The 16111-nt window shown below is 38.0% G+C and overlaps 1 protein-coding gene across 1 annotated transcript in view; it reads left to right on the top strand.

Moving 5' to 3' along the window:
- The window catches only part of smarca5 (SWI/SNF related, matrix associated, actin dependent regulator of chromatin, subfamily a, member 5), a 33567-nt gene extending 18280 nt beyond the window's left edge, over positions 1-15287 (top strand). Inside the window, exons 10-24 of the mRNA XM_020533953.2 lie at positions 979-1088; positions 2241-2467; positions 4202-4323; positions 4589-4741; positions 5541-5673; positions 6207-6355; positions 7278-7397; positions 7497-7607; positions 8417-8530; positions 9308-9430; positions 11367-11499; positions 11669-11787; positions 11936-12148; positions 12302-12412; positions 15003-15287. Of these exons, the coding sequence (XP_020389542.1) occupies positions 979-1088; positions 2241-2467; positions 4202-4323; positions 4589-4741; positions 5541-5673; positions 6207-6355; positions 7278-7397; positions 7497-7607; positions 8417-8530; positions 9308-9430; positions 11367-11499; positions 11669-11787; positions 11936-12148; positions 12302-12412; positions 15003-15068 (2004 nt within the window). The 3' untranslated portion in view covers positions 15069-15287. The remainder of the gene's footprint in view (positions 1-978; positions 1089-2240; positions 2468-4201; positions 4324-4588; positions 4742-5540; positions 5674-6206; positions 6356-7277; positions 7398-7496; positions 7608-8416; positions 8531-9307; positions 9431-11366; positions 11500-11668; positions 11788-11935; positions 12149-12301; positions 12413-15002) is intronic.
- Positions 15288-16111: the final 824 nt, after the last annotated feature.

The raw sequence follows: 16111 nt of genomic DNA, 5'->3' as shown, positions 1-16111 counted from the left end.
TAAAATAACTTGATTAATAACTATTGAGTCTTTTTCTTCCTGCTGTATTCACTCTTTCAGTAGCCAAAATGTGGGGTTTGAGAAAGATGTTCAAAGTTGCTCTTTTGTGGACACTGCAAATTTTATTCTCTAACCTTTCCGTTACATCTCCCTCTCTGGTCAGGCTTAACCAGACTGTTTGGAACCATCACAACCTAATTGACCATGAGCTGAATTTCTGCCTTCATGTTCTCTTGTCTCCCAAGGCCACTATTGTTTTCTTTTGCCCATTACTGTTTGATGTCTTTGTTATCACTAATCTCTCTTTCCACTTTGCACCACATAAGTTTGATCTCATCCAAAACTGTTAGTACGCATCAAACCCTGCCTGGCCTATGCTCACTGATCACCTTTTTGGTCTGCTAATGCCTAAACAATTAATATTCTCATCCTTATCTTCAAATCCTTCAGTCAGCTTAGCCTTCCCTATCCCTAACTCTCTTTATAACTCTCCAATCTCTGCACCCTTGAAATTTGAGCCATTTTCATGTCACTGGTCAACCTTCAGCTGTTTTAAGCCCCACAGCTCAGGGATTCTGTCTTCAGTTTCTTTACCTCTGTCCGCCTTTTAAGGCACTGCATACAATCTGATTTGATCAAGATTTTGATCGTCTGTGTTTGGGTGGTTGATTTTGTGATTTAACAATTTAAGATTGATTTAATTTCAACTGTTATTGACACCAACTCTGCATCACAAAATGTGGATTTGCTCTGCTTCAGATCCTATGACCTAGCAGGAACGGTAATTGTATCTAACCTGTCTGTTGGAAGTATTTTTTAATCTGAATTTCACTGTGGCTCTGCAGATGTTCAAACTTCATTTTTATTTTGAACCTCTGCTTCAGTCCACAAAATATGCCTTTTGGTAGCTGCATTCTTTTGCTTAACTTCCATGGGCACCACCAGTGAGTAAACAGCATGTATTCTAACCTGATTTAGGTGTTGCGGCCTTTCCTCCTCCGACGTATTAAAGCTGAGGTAGAGAAGAGCCTACCACCGAAAAAGGAAGTTAAAATGTATGTAGGCCTTAGCAAAATGCAGCGGGAATGGTGAGTATACGATATGTGAATGTTAATATGCCACATTGTTTAGCATGGCATAATCTTGCAATAGTTTATTGAACTTGGGACTGCACTCTAAACATCAGTTAGAGCATTTGTACAACTAAGAAAATAACATTGATTTAACCAAGGCACTATGCTATCAAATATTGACTTGATACTATGAATGGTTTTGCTTCCTTATAATCTGCATGGCTTTGTGCTTGAGAATCTAACATGTCTCAGTCACTTGAATGACTGTTGCTCTAATTCAAAGAAAATTAGATTACCGTTAGATTTATACTGGACTGTTGCTAGACACATGACTACTGCAGTGTTTTAAAATCTTGCTCTCATTTCCAAGCTTTCTTTTCTCGTCTTTTATTTTCCACCCAATTTTTTATTTTTAAAAAAAAAGTCCACTTGGCTGAACACAATCCTCCTGAAACCTGATGAAATACCACTGGGGCATTTGCTCAAAATTCATATTAGTGATATCTGTCTAATAGATCAAGGAAAAGTCAGTAATGTTGTTTAAAACTACACTGTTTCTGTGGCAAACTAGAGAGCTGCCAAAAAAAATCTAATAAGAATTTAGAAAAAACTTCACAAAATGGGAGAGTGATTTCTGTATTGCAGGGAGCAGTTGAGATGAATAGAATGAATGCATTTTAGGGAAGGCCACCAAAACACAAGGGACAGGAATAAAAGGATATGTTAATTTGGGTTAGATAAAAGTAGGAGGAGGATTACGTGGATCATACCGAGGCATTGAATTATTAATCCAGAGGACTTGTTTCTGTGCTGCGTTGTCAAAGGTACTTCACATTGGTTTTGTTGGTGTATCTATCTCTTAAATGCTCCCATTCTGGCATGTAAAGTGAGATTTTCTTCCTCGCATAAAACCCTGGACATCAGATTCCTCTATCCCCAGTAGTTAATGGATCGTACTTCCTTTCAAAGAGCGAAGACCTTTTCTGGGTTTGCATCTGAGTCTAGATCGAGCACCCTGTTTAAATGTGCTAGTGGGGTGGTGTTTCTAGGCTTTGATCTATAGAGCAATGCAATAATGTTGGGTAATAATCACCTTTTCGGCTAAGTTACACAAAGTAATTTATCTTCAAATATGTCTGACCAGTTTTGATTCTGGCTTGCTCACAGGTACACCAGGATATTAATGAAGGATATTGACATCCTGAATTCCTCAGGGAAAATGGACAAAATGCGTTTATTGAATATACTGATGCAACTACGCAAGTGCTGCAACCACCCCTATCTGTTTGATGGAGCTGAACCTGGCCCACCTTACACTACTGACACTCACTTGGTAGTTAACAGTGGAAAAATGGTGGTATTGGACAAACTGCTGCCAAAAGTGAAGGAACAAGGTCAACTGCAGCCCTGTTTTTAAGGCTCCTTTTCCCTTTCTGTAGCGGTAAAAATTGTCTGGCTCTGAGCCATTCAGGCTAAGACACTATAGAGTATTGAGACCAGAGACGACAAATGTGGTTCCAACATGCCAGAAGCATGAAGCACAAATTTACAATTGACAAAGTATAGTGTAACAGAAATGGAATGAAAATATTCCAAAGGATTACGTAAATTAATTACCAATGCCAGTATTTATTGCAAATGATTTTAGACAGAATAGGATTTGAAAAGAAGATTACTTGAGTGAGTTGGCTCAGTTAAAATACAAGGATACCCCAGTAGCTGATGATTGAATTTTGAAAATGTGTTCAATAAAATTGAGGTAATAATAAAGATATGGCTTGTGAAATACATGACACAATCTCAATGAATTGAGAATTGGATTGGCATTAAATATTGCAAACCTTTGTGACTGGATTCAAGTGTAATTGATAATTCAAAGAGCATGTGGATTACCCAAAATTGAATGAAAGACCAAATTAATTTGGACTCTTCAGGTCAGGAGAAAGAGGTAGCCCATTTATCAAGTCACCCAGTGGAGTGTAAGCTACTTGGGATCAACTGTAACAACAGTCCTGGTCATATTCCAAGTCATATGACAATATTTTTGTCAGGCTTCAGAACACCACTGTGCTTATGCTGCAGGGTGAATGTTCAAAAATGAACCATTAAGCGATGAATTGCAGGGAAATGAAAGGGACCCATAATATATGGCATTGATAGTCTGCAAGGGTAAAAACAGGCAATGGCTACTAAGAATTTGAGAATGGTTACTGGTGATACCGTGGTGGCAAATTGCACACTGTTTTGGATTAAAAGTCACTATGGGTTGTAATGAATTGAAAACAGGGCTGGAAATAATCTGTTGGTTTTACAACATTTGTAGTAGAGAGGAACAGGATTACGAGTATGCATTTTCTTTCAACTTCTCTCGTTGCTAGATTTGCTGAATATTAGCTGTATTCATTTCTATTTCAGATTTCCCAACACCCACCGTGTTTATTGTACAGGTTTAAAGACGTCATTCACCATGTCTGCTTCTGAAATTACTTCCAGTTTTAGTCACTTTATTGAAATAAATGTAATTGCATTGAAAAAAGTTTAAAAGAAACTGTTCAAGAAGGTTTGAGTAGCTGCATAGTTTTTCTTTGCTGAAGGAACAGAAGGTTTATCAAACAAACAGATTTAAAATGAAGAAGGATGTGGGTGACATTTAAGATAGCAAGATGTTTAATTTGGAAGGAAACATATAACCAGAGAATGAAATTTCAAAGTTTTGTAAGCTTCAAGGTGATTGTCCTGTTGCATGTCATTGATGCCTGGAGGGTTCCTAAAAAGCTGACTGATTTAATGCCATTAAAATAGGGGGTTAACATATTGGTGAATGAAGTAATTATGTGCTTTGTGTGTATTTCTGAAACTGGGCTAGAATTTAAAGCCCTTCTAACTTTACTTCAAAGATCATGGACAGTACATGTTGCTTGAAATAGAAACTAGGAGCTGTGTTAATTTATGATTCCTGTTTTGAGACTAGCTTATTAAATTACTATAAACTGTGTATTTTCTCACAGTTGGAGGGGTTTGATTTTCATTTTGCACTTTAGAAAGAGTATAGTTTTGAAGCATTTTATATCTGTTATCTTAACTATTGACTAGTAGATTACTCTGACATATAATCTTCAATTTCATAGGTTCTCGTGTGTTGATCTTCAGCCAAATGACCAGGGTGCTGGATATCTTGGAAGATTATTGTATGTGGAGAAACTATGAGTATTGTAGACTAGATGGACAAACCCCACATGAGGAGAGACAAGTATGTTTTTTACCCTGTGCTTTTGAAGCTAATGTTGGTCTTCTGAAAATTCTCACTCCTTAAACTTGGGGGGTGGGGTGGGTCTGTTGATCAGAGTCGTGTTGTCTCCTATAATAATTCCGTATTTGAGTTTCAAAACTGACTAGCTTTTCAAACACTTTGAATCTAGCTCTTTTGAGAATGGAAATCCACAGCAACTTGTAGCAAGATTTGCTCTTGATTATTTGTACACTTCCGCTTTAAGTTTTGTCTTTATTTCCTTCAGGATTCTATTTCTGCTTTTAATACTCCTGGGAGCTCCAAGTTTATCTTCATGTTAAGCACACGTGCTGGGGGTCTTGGTATAAACCTAGCTACAGCAGATGTAGTAATTCTGTATGACTCTGACTGGAACCCTCAGGTTGACCTGCAGGCTATGGTAGGTTACTGAGCAAAATTTGTGAATTGTAAGTCTTCTATCATCGATCTGGATATCGTGTGTAATCTGAGTGTGCTAATAAAGCAGCATTTTGTTGTGGTAATGTTTTGGTGTAAATGCAAGGATGTACCTTCTGTTTTCCATAGAACAAGCAAGCCACTGATTTCACTTGAGCACTTTCATTTCTCCTTGTATGCAAGGGCTTTGGGGATTCAAATCCCATTCAAATCATGAAGTTTAAATTAATATAAAAGTCCTGGCTGGCAGCAACTGTAAGGGGGCCTGGCCACCAGTTGTCCAAGTGATTCACCAATGTCTTTCCACACTGCACAAGCATAGTGGCTGACCCTTATTCCACACTGAAATGAACTGACAAGCTGCTAAATGCTCTCTTTTTTTTCCTTAAACTTCATAGACCCACCTGCTATGTACTTTAATAAATGCACCCAAGGACAAATATTTAAATACAGGTGCTGCTTTTTGACTTGGTTTTCACTGGCACATCAATTCCTAGTAATAACTGGGTAATTGGAGAGAATTAAAAATTTTAGGAGATGGGCCTATGCTGTTGTACGTTTGTTTTTTACTGATCAGGATGGAGATATCTGGAAATTGCTTTATCTGATACCTCTACAAAGCTAACTTGTTTATTAGGATTGAAGGGTTTTTGTTTCTATAATTAAAGAGGCTGTTTGCCATAAAGTACATTAATGTGCTATTTTTACAACTGTATACATAGAAATAAAGTTATTGCTTGGTCATGTGAATCTGCTAACTAACTTGTAACATTGTTTTTTAGGATCGAGCCCACAGAATTGGTCAAACAAAAGTAGTCAGAGTCTTCCGATTTATAACTGACAACACTGTAGAGGAAAGAATAGTAGAACGTGCTGAAATGAAACTTAGACTGGACTCTATTGTAATTCAGCAAGGTGGGTATTTTGGTGGTGTGGAAATTGCACAGGGAACGATAGAACAGTTGTCCAGTTATGTCTCAAAGCATTGAAATGTATTACGTTTAGATGAAATGCAAGTGAACCATAGCTTTCTTTCCACAATTTCAGCTCACGCTCTTAGATTCTCAGAGGTATGGCACTGATATCCAATTGAAAATTTTCTATTATGTCACTGCTGTTCAATTTCTAATGTTCAAAACATGTCAAAGTTAAATGTGTTTAGAGAGCAATAAAGCTCTATTTTGTTCTGCTTTATTATACAAATAGTGACCTACCTACCGCCCAAAGGAACCTGAAGTTGCCATCTAGTACAAATTCCTACTGTTTTGTGAAATAGTCTTAATGCAATTTCACAACCTCCTAAAGAAAAATATGTCCAAACCTCCTCCTCTACCACGCAATAGGATATGAACAGTCAATGAATGTGCACTCCACAGCAAATGAGTTCAGTAGTTTCTGCTTTATTTTTATAGCCTTATGTCTTTAATTGTGGAACTGAATTCTTTTAGGAAGGTTGGTCGATCAGAATCTCAACAAACTGGGGAAAGATGAAATGCTGCAGATGATTCGTCACGGTGCTACCCATGTGTTCGCTTCTAAAGAGAGCGACATTACAGATGAAGATATTGACGCTATATTAGAAAGGGGTGAAAGAAAGGTAAAAGTAATATGACCGGAATGGGGAAAACCCTTTGTTCAGCTCATTCAGTGCTGCTGTCTCCTGAGTCACTTGTTCAATACTGGTCTTACTGAGCTGGTAGTTTGAGTACAGTAGGTATCATGTAACCTGGATCTTTATAAAGTTCTGCAAACTTAGTATCAAAAGCAGATTACATTCAAGGGATTGTAGTGTGATCGTTTTGTGCAGTCTTTTTCAGCATTTGTACAATTGACTTGGGGTCAAGAGAGGAGGGCTTAAGTTTAAGTAATTGGAATGAAGAGACTCTTAAATTCACCTTTTTAAATTGGGTATATTGTGGCAAGATGATTATCTTAGTCATTGCATTTGTGGTAAGCTGTTAAAAAGAGTTTTTTTTTGCAAAGTGAGTTCACAAATCTTTGTGAAGTTGGGACCATTGCATCAGTTTTGCCACACTAATGTAAAATGTTCAGCTGGCAGTTATTAAAGCGCAAATGTCTCGTCTGAAGTGGTTATCGTGGACCTTTTACGTCAATTTTTTTTTTCTATTCTGCAAATAATTTTGCAGTATTTATACACACTTCACATCTCTTGGAAATAGCTTTCAATGTAATAGTAATTAGTATTCTGAAAGCTAAATTAAAATTACATTATTTAGACAACTTAGTTTTAAATGTGATGCTGTTCCCAATTTCGTGTTGGTTATGATCCAATGCCACATATGTGAGACACACCTTGTAAACCCATTTGAGATATCATTGCTGATTATTCCAACCTTGTAAACTTGTGAATTTTAAACGCGTGCGTTTTTCTGGATGTTGGATTTTCTTTAGCACGCCCCTCCGTGAAATGTAGAAGGACAGCATCCTGTGAAGTTGTATCTATTAACAACAGTTACCATTCAAACTCTGACAATCCTGTTTGTCTGTTTTGTCTACAGACAGCTGAGCTGACAGAAAAGCTTTCACATATGGGTGAAAGTTCACTTAGAAACTTCACAATGGAAACGGAGGTCAGTGTGTACAACTTTGAGGGTGAGGACTATAGAGAGAAGCAAAAGGTAAGTTTGGTTTTGGCTGGATATTTAGGTTGATATAGATATATATATTTTTTTTTTAAAACCAGTTTACTAAACACTAACTAGTCATTTTATCCATAGTTGGCTCTAACTGAATGGATTGAACCCCCCAAACGAGAACGTAAAGCAAACTACGCTGTTGACGCCTATTTCCGAGAGGCCCTTCGTGTCAGTGAGCCCAAAGCACCCAAAGTAAGTTTGGATCGAGTCTTTACAATGAGATGCTTTCATTCCCCCAACGTTTAGTAACCAGTTTGGACTTTAATACCATTTCAACTGAAAGAATTTTACAATACTTGTATTTCAGCAATTATTGATGATTTATCAGAAGATCAGTGTGAATACTATCTTGTATTAGCATGCAGTTGAACGGAGTGCACAGTTCTTTTTTAATCTTGACCTGAGAATTTTTTTGATTTATTCATGGGATATGGGCATTGCTGGCTAGGCAAGGGTCATCCCTAATTGCCCAGCAGGCAGTTAAGAATCAACCAGATTACTGTGCGTCTGGAATCACATGTAGGCCAGACCAGGTAATGATGGCAGATTTCCTTCCCTGAATAACATTAGTGAACCAGATTGCTTTTCTGACTATCAACAGTGGTTTCATGGTCATCATTAAACTCTAAATCCAAACTTCTCCAACTGTTATGGTGGAATTTGATCCTGGGTCCCCAGATCATTACCAGGGTCACTGGATTTAATGGTTTAGTGATAACACCATTAGGCCATTGTTTCCACCTGAGGGAATACTCTATAATCAGTTATCCCTTTTATTCTGAACACAAAAGAATTAGGGGAACAGCTGCTGGTCTTATTAAGGCTTATATTTGAAATAAACGACATCTAAAGTGTTCTCCAAATTCAGACGCAGCTTAGTTAGGTTAAATTTCTTAACTTATATAAATGAAGGTGAACAGAAACATCTTGTGCGTTTTATGTTCTCATGTGGATCTGACATTGCTTGTAAGTATTTAGCTTTGTGCTTTTTGTTTTCCTAGGCTCCTCGTCCACCAAAACAGCCCAATATTCAGGACTTCCAGTTCTTTCCTCCTCGATTGTTTGAACTGCTAGAGAAAGAAATCCTGTATTACAGAAAAACCATTGGTTACAAGGTGAAGTGTTCATTATCTGAAAGTTGGTATTTGTGAATTAACTAGAATGAACTCTCCAGATTTTGTACTAGTATTAATATTCAAACATAGAGTGATGAAAGCAGTCATTGACCTCTAACACCAAGACACCAGTGACTGGAAAACTATCAGTTTTTATTTGCATGTGTGCCTTTGAGCCAACAACATCCACTGCATTTCTATAAAGGGACGCTGGGAGGTACACAGTATTGAACTGATGTGTCTGATCCTTTGGTTTCCTCTCCTCTTTCAGTGTTTGCCCGAATTTCCCCACGCAAGCACTTTGCTGGTTCTTTGCTCATGAAAAAGTATAAACAGAATATTAAAAGATGTTAAGCTGTGATATTTTTCTTAAGATGCGAAATAAAGTGCATGAAGTTTGTGGAAAACACTGATTTGAAGCAGTGGCATTTACTTCTGGGGTTAATGGTTGAGACAGGAAATATGAACGCCAGATTGGATAGCTGGATTAAGATGAGGGATAACAACTTGATGGGCAAATGTTTTTGGAACTGTTTGCCATGATGTAAATGTTGTATGGCCTATTTCAATGTTGCGTCTCTGGATTTTCTAATCATCAATGTGCCTTAAGAGGCATGGTGAATTTGCTGTTGGAACATTAGCCATTGGTTGTTCGGTCTTCATCTAATGAATGTCCAGCGGTGTATTTTTAATGTAATTGAGTTGGTTGGTTGGTTAGCCAAGGGTGAGGGAGCATTGAGCCAATGCATCAAATAAAAAATATGAATTTCACTCTAGGTACCACGTAACCCTGATCTACCAAACTCAGCTCAAGTACAGAAAGGAGAGCAGTGCAAAATTGATGAAGCTGAACCTCTGAATGATGATGAGCTTGAAGAAAAGGAGAAACTGTTAACACAGGTAACATTGCTATTTCTGAGTACAGGGAAATCTCCAGCAGAACTTGCGAGTGAAACCTAAGAATACAGCTGTGCATGGTTCTGGTATTTGTTATTATCAAGAGCTTATGAAGCCACTGGAGTTTAGTTCTTGTATTTTATCAAGTATGATTGAACAGGTTTAGAGCTTGTTTTCTTTATCAAAGAGAAAACTGAAAATGACTTGATAAAAGCCTTTCAGATTCTGAGAGGGTTTGATAAAATGGACTAGATTTTGGGAGAGGCCATAACTGAGACATGTTAATTCCAGTAGAAAATTCAGAAGAAGCACTTTTCAAGGTTTTTCAGATTTGTAGTTTGGGTTGTTGACTTGCTTATCAAGCTGGTAAGTTTGTTCACAAATGTTTCATCATCAATGTGCCTCCGGTGAAGCATCGTGTTCTGTCCCGCTTGCTGTTTGTGTCTTGGTTTGATGGAGTTGGAGGCATCAATTCCAGAAGTGATGCCACCTACTCCAACAAACCAAGACACACAAAAAGCAAGCAGAACACTGACATTTCACCAGAGCCGCACTGATGATGTTACCTAGCGTGGTGATGAAACGTTTGTGAACAAACTTACCAGCTTGACAAGCAAGTCAGCAACCACAGAAGCACTTTTATTTGTGCAATGGTTAGGATGTGGCACTGTACCACAGGAGCAGTTCTGGTACTGAGATAGTAGGAACTGCCGATGCTGGAGAATCTGAGACAACAAGGCGTAGAGCTGGATGAACACAGCAGACCAAGCAGCATCAGAGGAGCAGGAAAGCTGACGTTTTGGGTCTAGACCCTAGCATTTCTGAAGAAGGGTCTAGACCCGAAACGTCAGCTTTCCTGCTCCTCTGATGTTGCTTGGCCTGCTGTGTTCATCCAGATCTACACCTTGTCAGCAGTTCTGGTACTAATGTGTTCAGGTAAGATGAGCCCATGTGGAAGAAGGAAGTAATAGGTTGTTGTTCTGGTGGAGAAGGGTTGGAATGACCTATTTCTGTGCTGTACATTCTGTGATATTAACACACCCTTGGTAAACATGGTATTATTTACTTCAATCAAATCAAATCAAATACATTAGATTAAAAAAAAACAAAGTTAAAAATGATGCAAGTCATCTGACACTATCAGTGAGAAAAATAAGTTAATATTTCAGGTCAGTTTGGCTTTTGTTAGAAGTCATTAGTATCTTTGATCATTTTACCTGTTTTTTATGAAAGTGAAGGCTCCACTGCAGTTGAAGTTAATGGTTTCCTGTTTTGGTGAATCTCCAAAGCAGTGGTTATATATTACATGTTAAGATTCTGATATTTCTTCCCTGGAAGTTTTTGCAAGTTAATGTTTTAGTACATGACCATTGTGACAATAATATTTGCATGTATATTCAGCTCTAACTTTCAATTCTGTTTAATTGTAAACGGAAGAATTTGACCCTTTTTCATTATGGAAGGAAGTTATCCTTGGTGCACTTTTGCTCCTGAGTCAACTTTGCTTGAGTACAGAATCCAGGCTCCTATGTTTGTTGTAGCTGCTATTTTGTGGATAAGATATTAAATAGATTTTTCATCCGCCCTGTCAGAAGCCAGTGATCCCATGGCAGTATTTAAGGAGAAAGAGGAGTTCTTCTGGTATCTTGCTAGTATTTATTGTTTAGTTAACATCAGTAAAATAGATCATATTATTTAAATAATTTCTCTCAAATTTCCTGAAACTCTCCTTGGATACCTAGAGGGCACCAGTGTTTCAGAAATGCAATTTTTATATCAAACACAAAAATGTTGACTTTTTAAAAAATGTATAACAAGTTCTAACTATGTGCCCCATTACTTGGTTGTGCAGAATCTGCAGTTTCCTACCATCTTCTGTTGCTTGTTGCTGTCTTGTGTAGTTGTGTGTCTATTTGACAGCAAATGTAATGTTTGACAGGGATTTACCAGCTGGACAAAAAGAGATTTTAATCAGTTCATCAAAGCAAATGAGAAGTGGGGTCGTGATGACATTGAAAACATTGCCCGTGAAGTAGAGGGGAAAATTCCAGAAGAAGTGATTGAATATTCTGGTAAGATTTTCAGCCTTTATTTCAAGGTTTATGTCTGTCTGCCTTTTTCTGATTATGACCTTGTTTTGCAAAGTATCCATTCTCCTGTTGTTTTGCTCTTATCACCTGCACCACTTGTATTATGGATTGCTCTTGTTGGAGATTCTCTACTGGCTACTGTTTCTTCTAGCTGTGTTCTGGGAAAGATGTAACGAACTCCAAGACATTGAGAAGATTATGGCACAAATAGAAAGGGGAGAAGCTAGAATCCAGAGGAGGATCAGCATTAAGAAAGCACTAGACACAAAGGTAATGCTCAGCTATGTTCCAGTTCTAGAAACAAAAGTGCATTTAATGCACATAATAGTCAAACGTTGTGCATATCACAATTCACACACCAGTTTGCTGTCTAGCTGTGCTGTTTTTCCTACAGTAATATTTTCCTATCCTCCAACAGATTGGCCGTTACAAAGCACCTTTCCACCAATTGAGAATAGCATATGGTACAAATAAAGGGAAGAATTACACAGAAGAGGAAGACCGATTTCTGATCTGCATGTTACACAAGCTGGGGTTCGACAAAGAAAATGTTTACGATGAGCTTAGACAATGCATTCGAAACTCTCCACAATTCAGATTTGACTGGTTTCTTAAATCAAGGACTGCTATGGTAACCATCTTGCAACTTGGCTAACTAGATTTTCCTATTTAAAAATTTGTTCCAGCTCTAGTCAGTGTCATAGTTTGTTTATATATCTAAATATTCCATCAACATACTATAACATTTAAAAAGAATTACATGCATTTGTTGCTTCACATTTAGGAGCTGCAAAGACGATGTAATACTTTAATCACTCTAATAGAAAGAGAAAACTTGGAACTTGAAGAAAAAGAGAAAGCAGAAAGGAAAAAGCGTGGACCAAAAACTACATCGGTAACATTCTTATTCATTATGCTAAGCTTCTTTTAGGTGTAATACCATGAAATATACCCTCCAATTGTACTTCCTATCTCCCCCAGCTTCCTTCTGAAGCTGTAGCTAAGTTGCAGAGATTGCTTTGCTCTGCTGGTACTACTTTCTGTGGAAGAGGCAACATTAGGTTGAATATTTGTGCATACGGGTGCATAGATCTTTAAAATGTCACAAATTGAAGCAGCACAGGGGTGGCACATTGGTTAGCACTGCTGCCTCACCCGGGATCAATTCCAGCCTCGGGCAACTGTCTGTGTGGAATTTACGCATGTTTTTCCACATGGTGTTCCGGTTTCTCCCACAGACCACGGCTGTGTAAGTTAGGTGGATTGACCATGCTACATTGCCCATATTATCCAGGGACGTGCAGGCTAGATGGATTAGCCATGAGAAATGCAGGGTTACAGAAGTAGGGTAGGGGGTGGGTCTGGGTGGGGTGCTGTTTTGGGGGGTTGGTGTGGATTCAGTTAGCCGAATGTCCTGCTTCCACACTGTAGGGATTCTCTGATTCTATGAAAATAATCAAGAAAATGAATGGAATGCTGATCTTTATACCTAGAGGACTTTTTAAAATATAGTCACTTGTGGGCATAGCTGACTGGCCTGCACACATTGCCTGTCCCTAGCTGCCCTTGAACTGAGTGGCTTACTAAGCTATTTCAGAGGGCAGTTGAGAATCAACCACATTGCGGTGGATCTCAAGTCATGTGTAAGCCAGACCAGGTGAATGAGCTAGATTTCCTTCCCCCAAGAACACTGAGCCAGATGGGGTTTTCCCAACAATTGGCAATGGTTTCTTAGTCATCAGTAGATTCTTAATTTCAGATTTTTACTTTTGTTTAATTGAATTCAAATTCCATCTTCAGCCACAGCAGGATTTGAACTCGGGTCCCTGGAAAATTAGCTGAGTTTCTTGATTAATAGTTTAGTGATAATACCACCTAGCTCATCACCTCCCCTTAGTACAAAGATGCAAAAGTTATTAAGCATTTGTACAAAACTGATTAGTATCCCACTGAACAGATCTGGGTACCATACCTTACAAAGGATATATTGGCCTTGGAGGCAGGACAATGTAATTTTATAAGAATTATACTAAATAAAAACTGCAAGAACTATGAATGCTGTAAATCAGGAACAAACAGAAGTTGCTGGAAAAGCTCAGCTGCTCTGGCAGCATCTGTGAAGAAAAATCCGAATTAATGTTTCGGGTCCGGTGACCCTTCCTTAGAACTCAGTTCTTCTGAAAAGGGGTCACTGGTCCCAAAATGTTAACTCTGATTTTTCTTCACACGTGCTGCCAGACCTGCTGAGCTTTTCTAGCAACTTCTGTTTTTGTTACAAGAACTTGGACTTCAGGAGTTGTTATGCGGAGAGATCATACGAATTAGGCTTGTTTTCCTTTAGAATTTAAAAGATTGAGGTGATCTGATTGAAGTCTTCCAAGATATTAACTGGAAAAGATAGGGTAGATAAACTATTTTTTTTCCATTTGTTGAAGATTCTAAAAGTAGGGGGTGTTGCTTGAGAATTAGGGCCAGAGCTGCTCAGGAGAGATGATAGGCAACACTTCTACTTGCAAAGACATTTGGAACACTCCCACAACTAGCAGTGCATGCTTCAGTTAATTTTGAGAGATTTTTTTAAAGAGATACGCGCCAAAGGCAAGTGTATGGAATTGGAAATCATATCAGGCTTGATGTCATTGAATGACACAACTGGCTTGAAGGGCTGATGGCCTATTCCTATGTTCCTAATACAGCTCATATCTGACTCCTAACACTTCAATTTTACTAGCTGATTTTGGAAAGAACAGGCTTTGAAAGGAATGTAGGAGCGGTGTTGGAAAACCTGTTTACAGTTTGTATGGTGAGAAAATGCTGTCATGGACTGGTTGGGCTGAGTAGCCTAAATGCAAGCAGTAGAATGAAGTTACTGGTTGACATTAGTTCTGCAGAACAGTTGCTGTCTTGGCTCTATTAATTAATTATCTGTTGATGCTCTGCCATATGCAACTAGCAATAGAAGAGCGAGTTTGATAGAATGTAAAGAGTATTATCTTCAATTTTATAAAATTTTCAACTTTTATAATTATAAAAGTAAAACTATATGCTTGGTTTTTACCCATCTTTACTCTTTTATACAATTGCCTAAATTGCTAGAAAGCAGGTACTTGACCAAATCGATGTCAGAGCCTAGCCTCTGTATCGTAGGCTTACTCTTAAGGGAAGGAAACCTATTTTGCTTTTAACCACAATCCAAGAATTTCATATTAGTTGATTTGCATGTTTTGTTTTTAATTCTTAAAGTATTTGAGTACCTAGATTATTAGCACAAGTCTCTGTACTCCAACTTCTGTAATATGATTGTAATAACATGTCCCTCTGAAACCTAGGGTGTTCTATACACAAGCTGACAAGGATGTTTATTGGTACAAATCCAGTGGTGTCTCTTTTTTGTATCTATTAAATATTTTAAACTAACCATGTTATATACCTACAATTAAGTGTGCAACTTTTAATATTCAGAGCTGTTAATGCCTTTGTTTCAGGCACAGAAACGTAAATCAGATGGAGCACCAGACGGACGTGGCCGAAAAAAGAAACTAAAACTTTGAATTGTCTATGCTCATCATGTCTGCATAGTTAATGTATTTCAGTTCTACTGAGGATGTATAAAGCTTTGATAGCAATCTTGTATGTGGTATTACAGCATCATTCCCACTGTAATAGTAGGAATTAATGTAGTCTAGAGTTTATTGAATTTTAAACAGCTGTGCTGAATATTTTTTTCTACCATGTAATAAAATGGCTCCCATTAAAATCCATTATTTCTACACATTGTTATAAATGAGCTAAATACAACTTTGTCCTGTTTCTGGATGTTTGGTTTATTTTCCCCCTGAACTCTGGGACAACATAGTTTAACTACTCCCAACTGGTGGTAATCCAAGAATAAAAATTTGACAGACTTTGGTTCTTTGTTAAGATGGTATTAGTCACAAATGCAAAGCTGCAACTATTATTTTAAAAAAAAACTTTTTGCATGGAAGACTTGAAGCAGGTGAAGAATCCCTATTATAGAGACTGATTATGCTGGTTAATGACACAAAAGACAGGTGTGGTTGGTGGGGGTCTGTCATTTTGATGCCAGAGTATTCTACAGAAGTTCTTCAGGATAGTGTTCATCGGTGACCTTCCATGATTCAGATTTTGAAGCAGCTCATGTCCAATGTAGCAAGATTTAGCTAATACCACTGTTTGGGCTGACAACTCGTAATATTTGCACTATAAAGTATCAGACCATGATCATTTTGAACAAGAGAGAATCTACCATTCTTGACCAGTTACTCTCACTGAAGCCTCCACCACTGCTATCCCAAGAGTTACCATTGACCAGAAACAAAACTGGACTTGTTCTAAGGGTGGAGTTGGCAGCTAGAAATCCTGCAGTGAGTAACTCACCTGATATCTGGAATATTCCACTACTTTGATGTGTGCAGACACAACACCACAAATGTTCAATATCTCTGCAACCAATGCTCAATAGCAGTGTACCATCTACAAGATCCACTGCAGAAATTCACCAAAGCTCCCTGGATTGCATGTTTTGATCCCCATAACCACTACCAGCTAGAAGTACAAATAATCTCAAACACAT

This window comes from Rhincodon typus, chromosome 1 (assembly GCF_021869965.1).
Source record: "Rhincodon typus isolate 14 chromosome 1, sRhiTyp1.1, whole genome shotgun sequence".
Classification (NCBI taxonomy): domain Eukaryota; kingdom Metazoa; phylum Chordata; class Chondrichthyes; order Orectolobiformes; family Rhincodontidae; genus Rhincodon; species Rhincodon typus.
The sequence above is the reverse complement of the archived record's forward strand: the minus strand, read 5'-3'. Positions and strand labels throughout refer to the sequence as shown.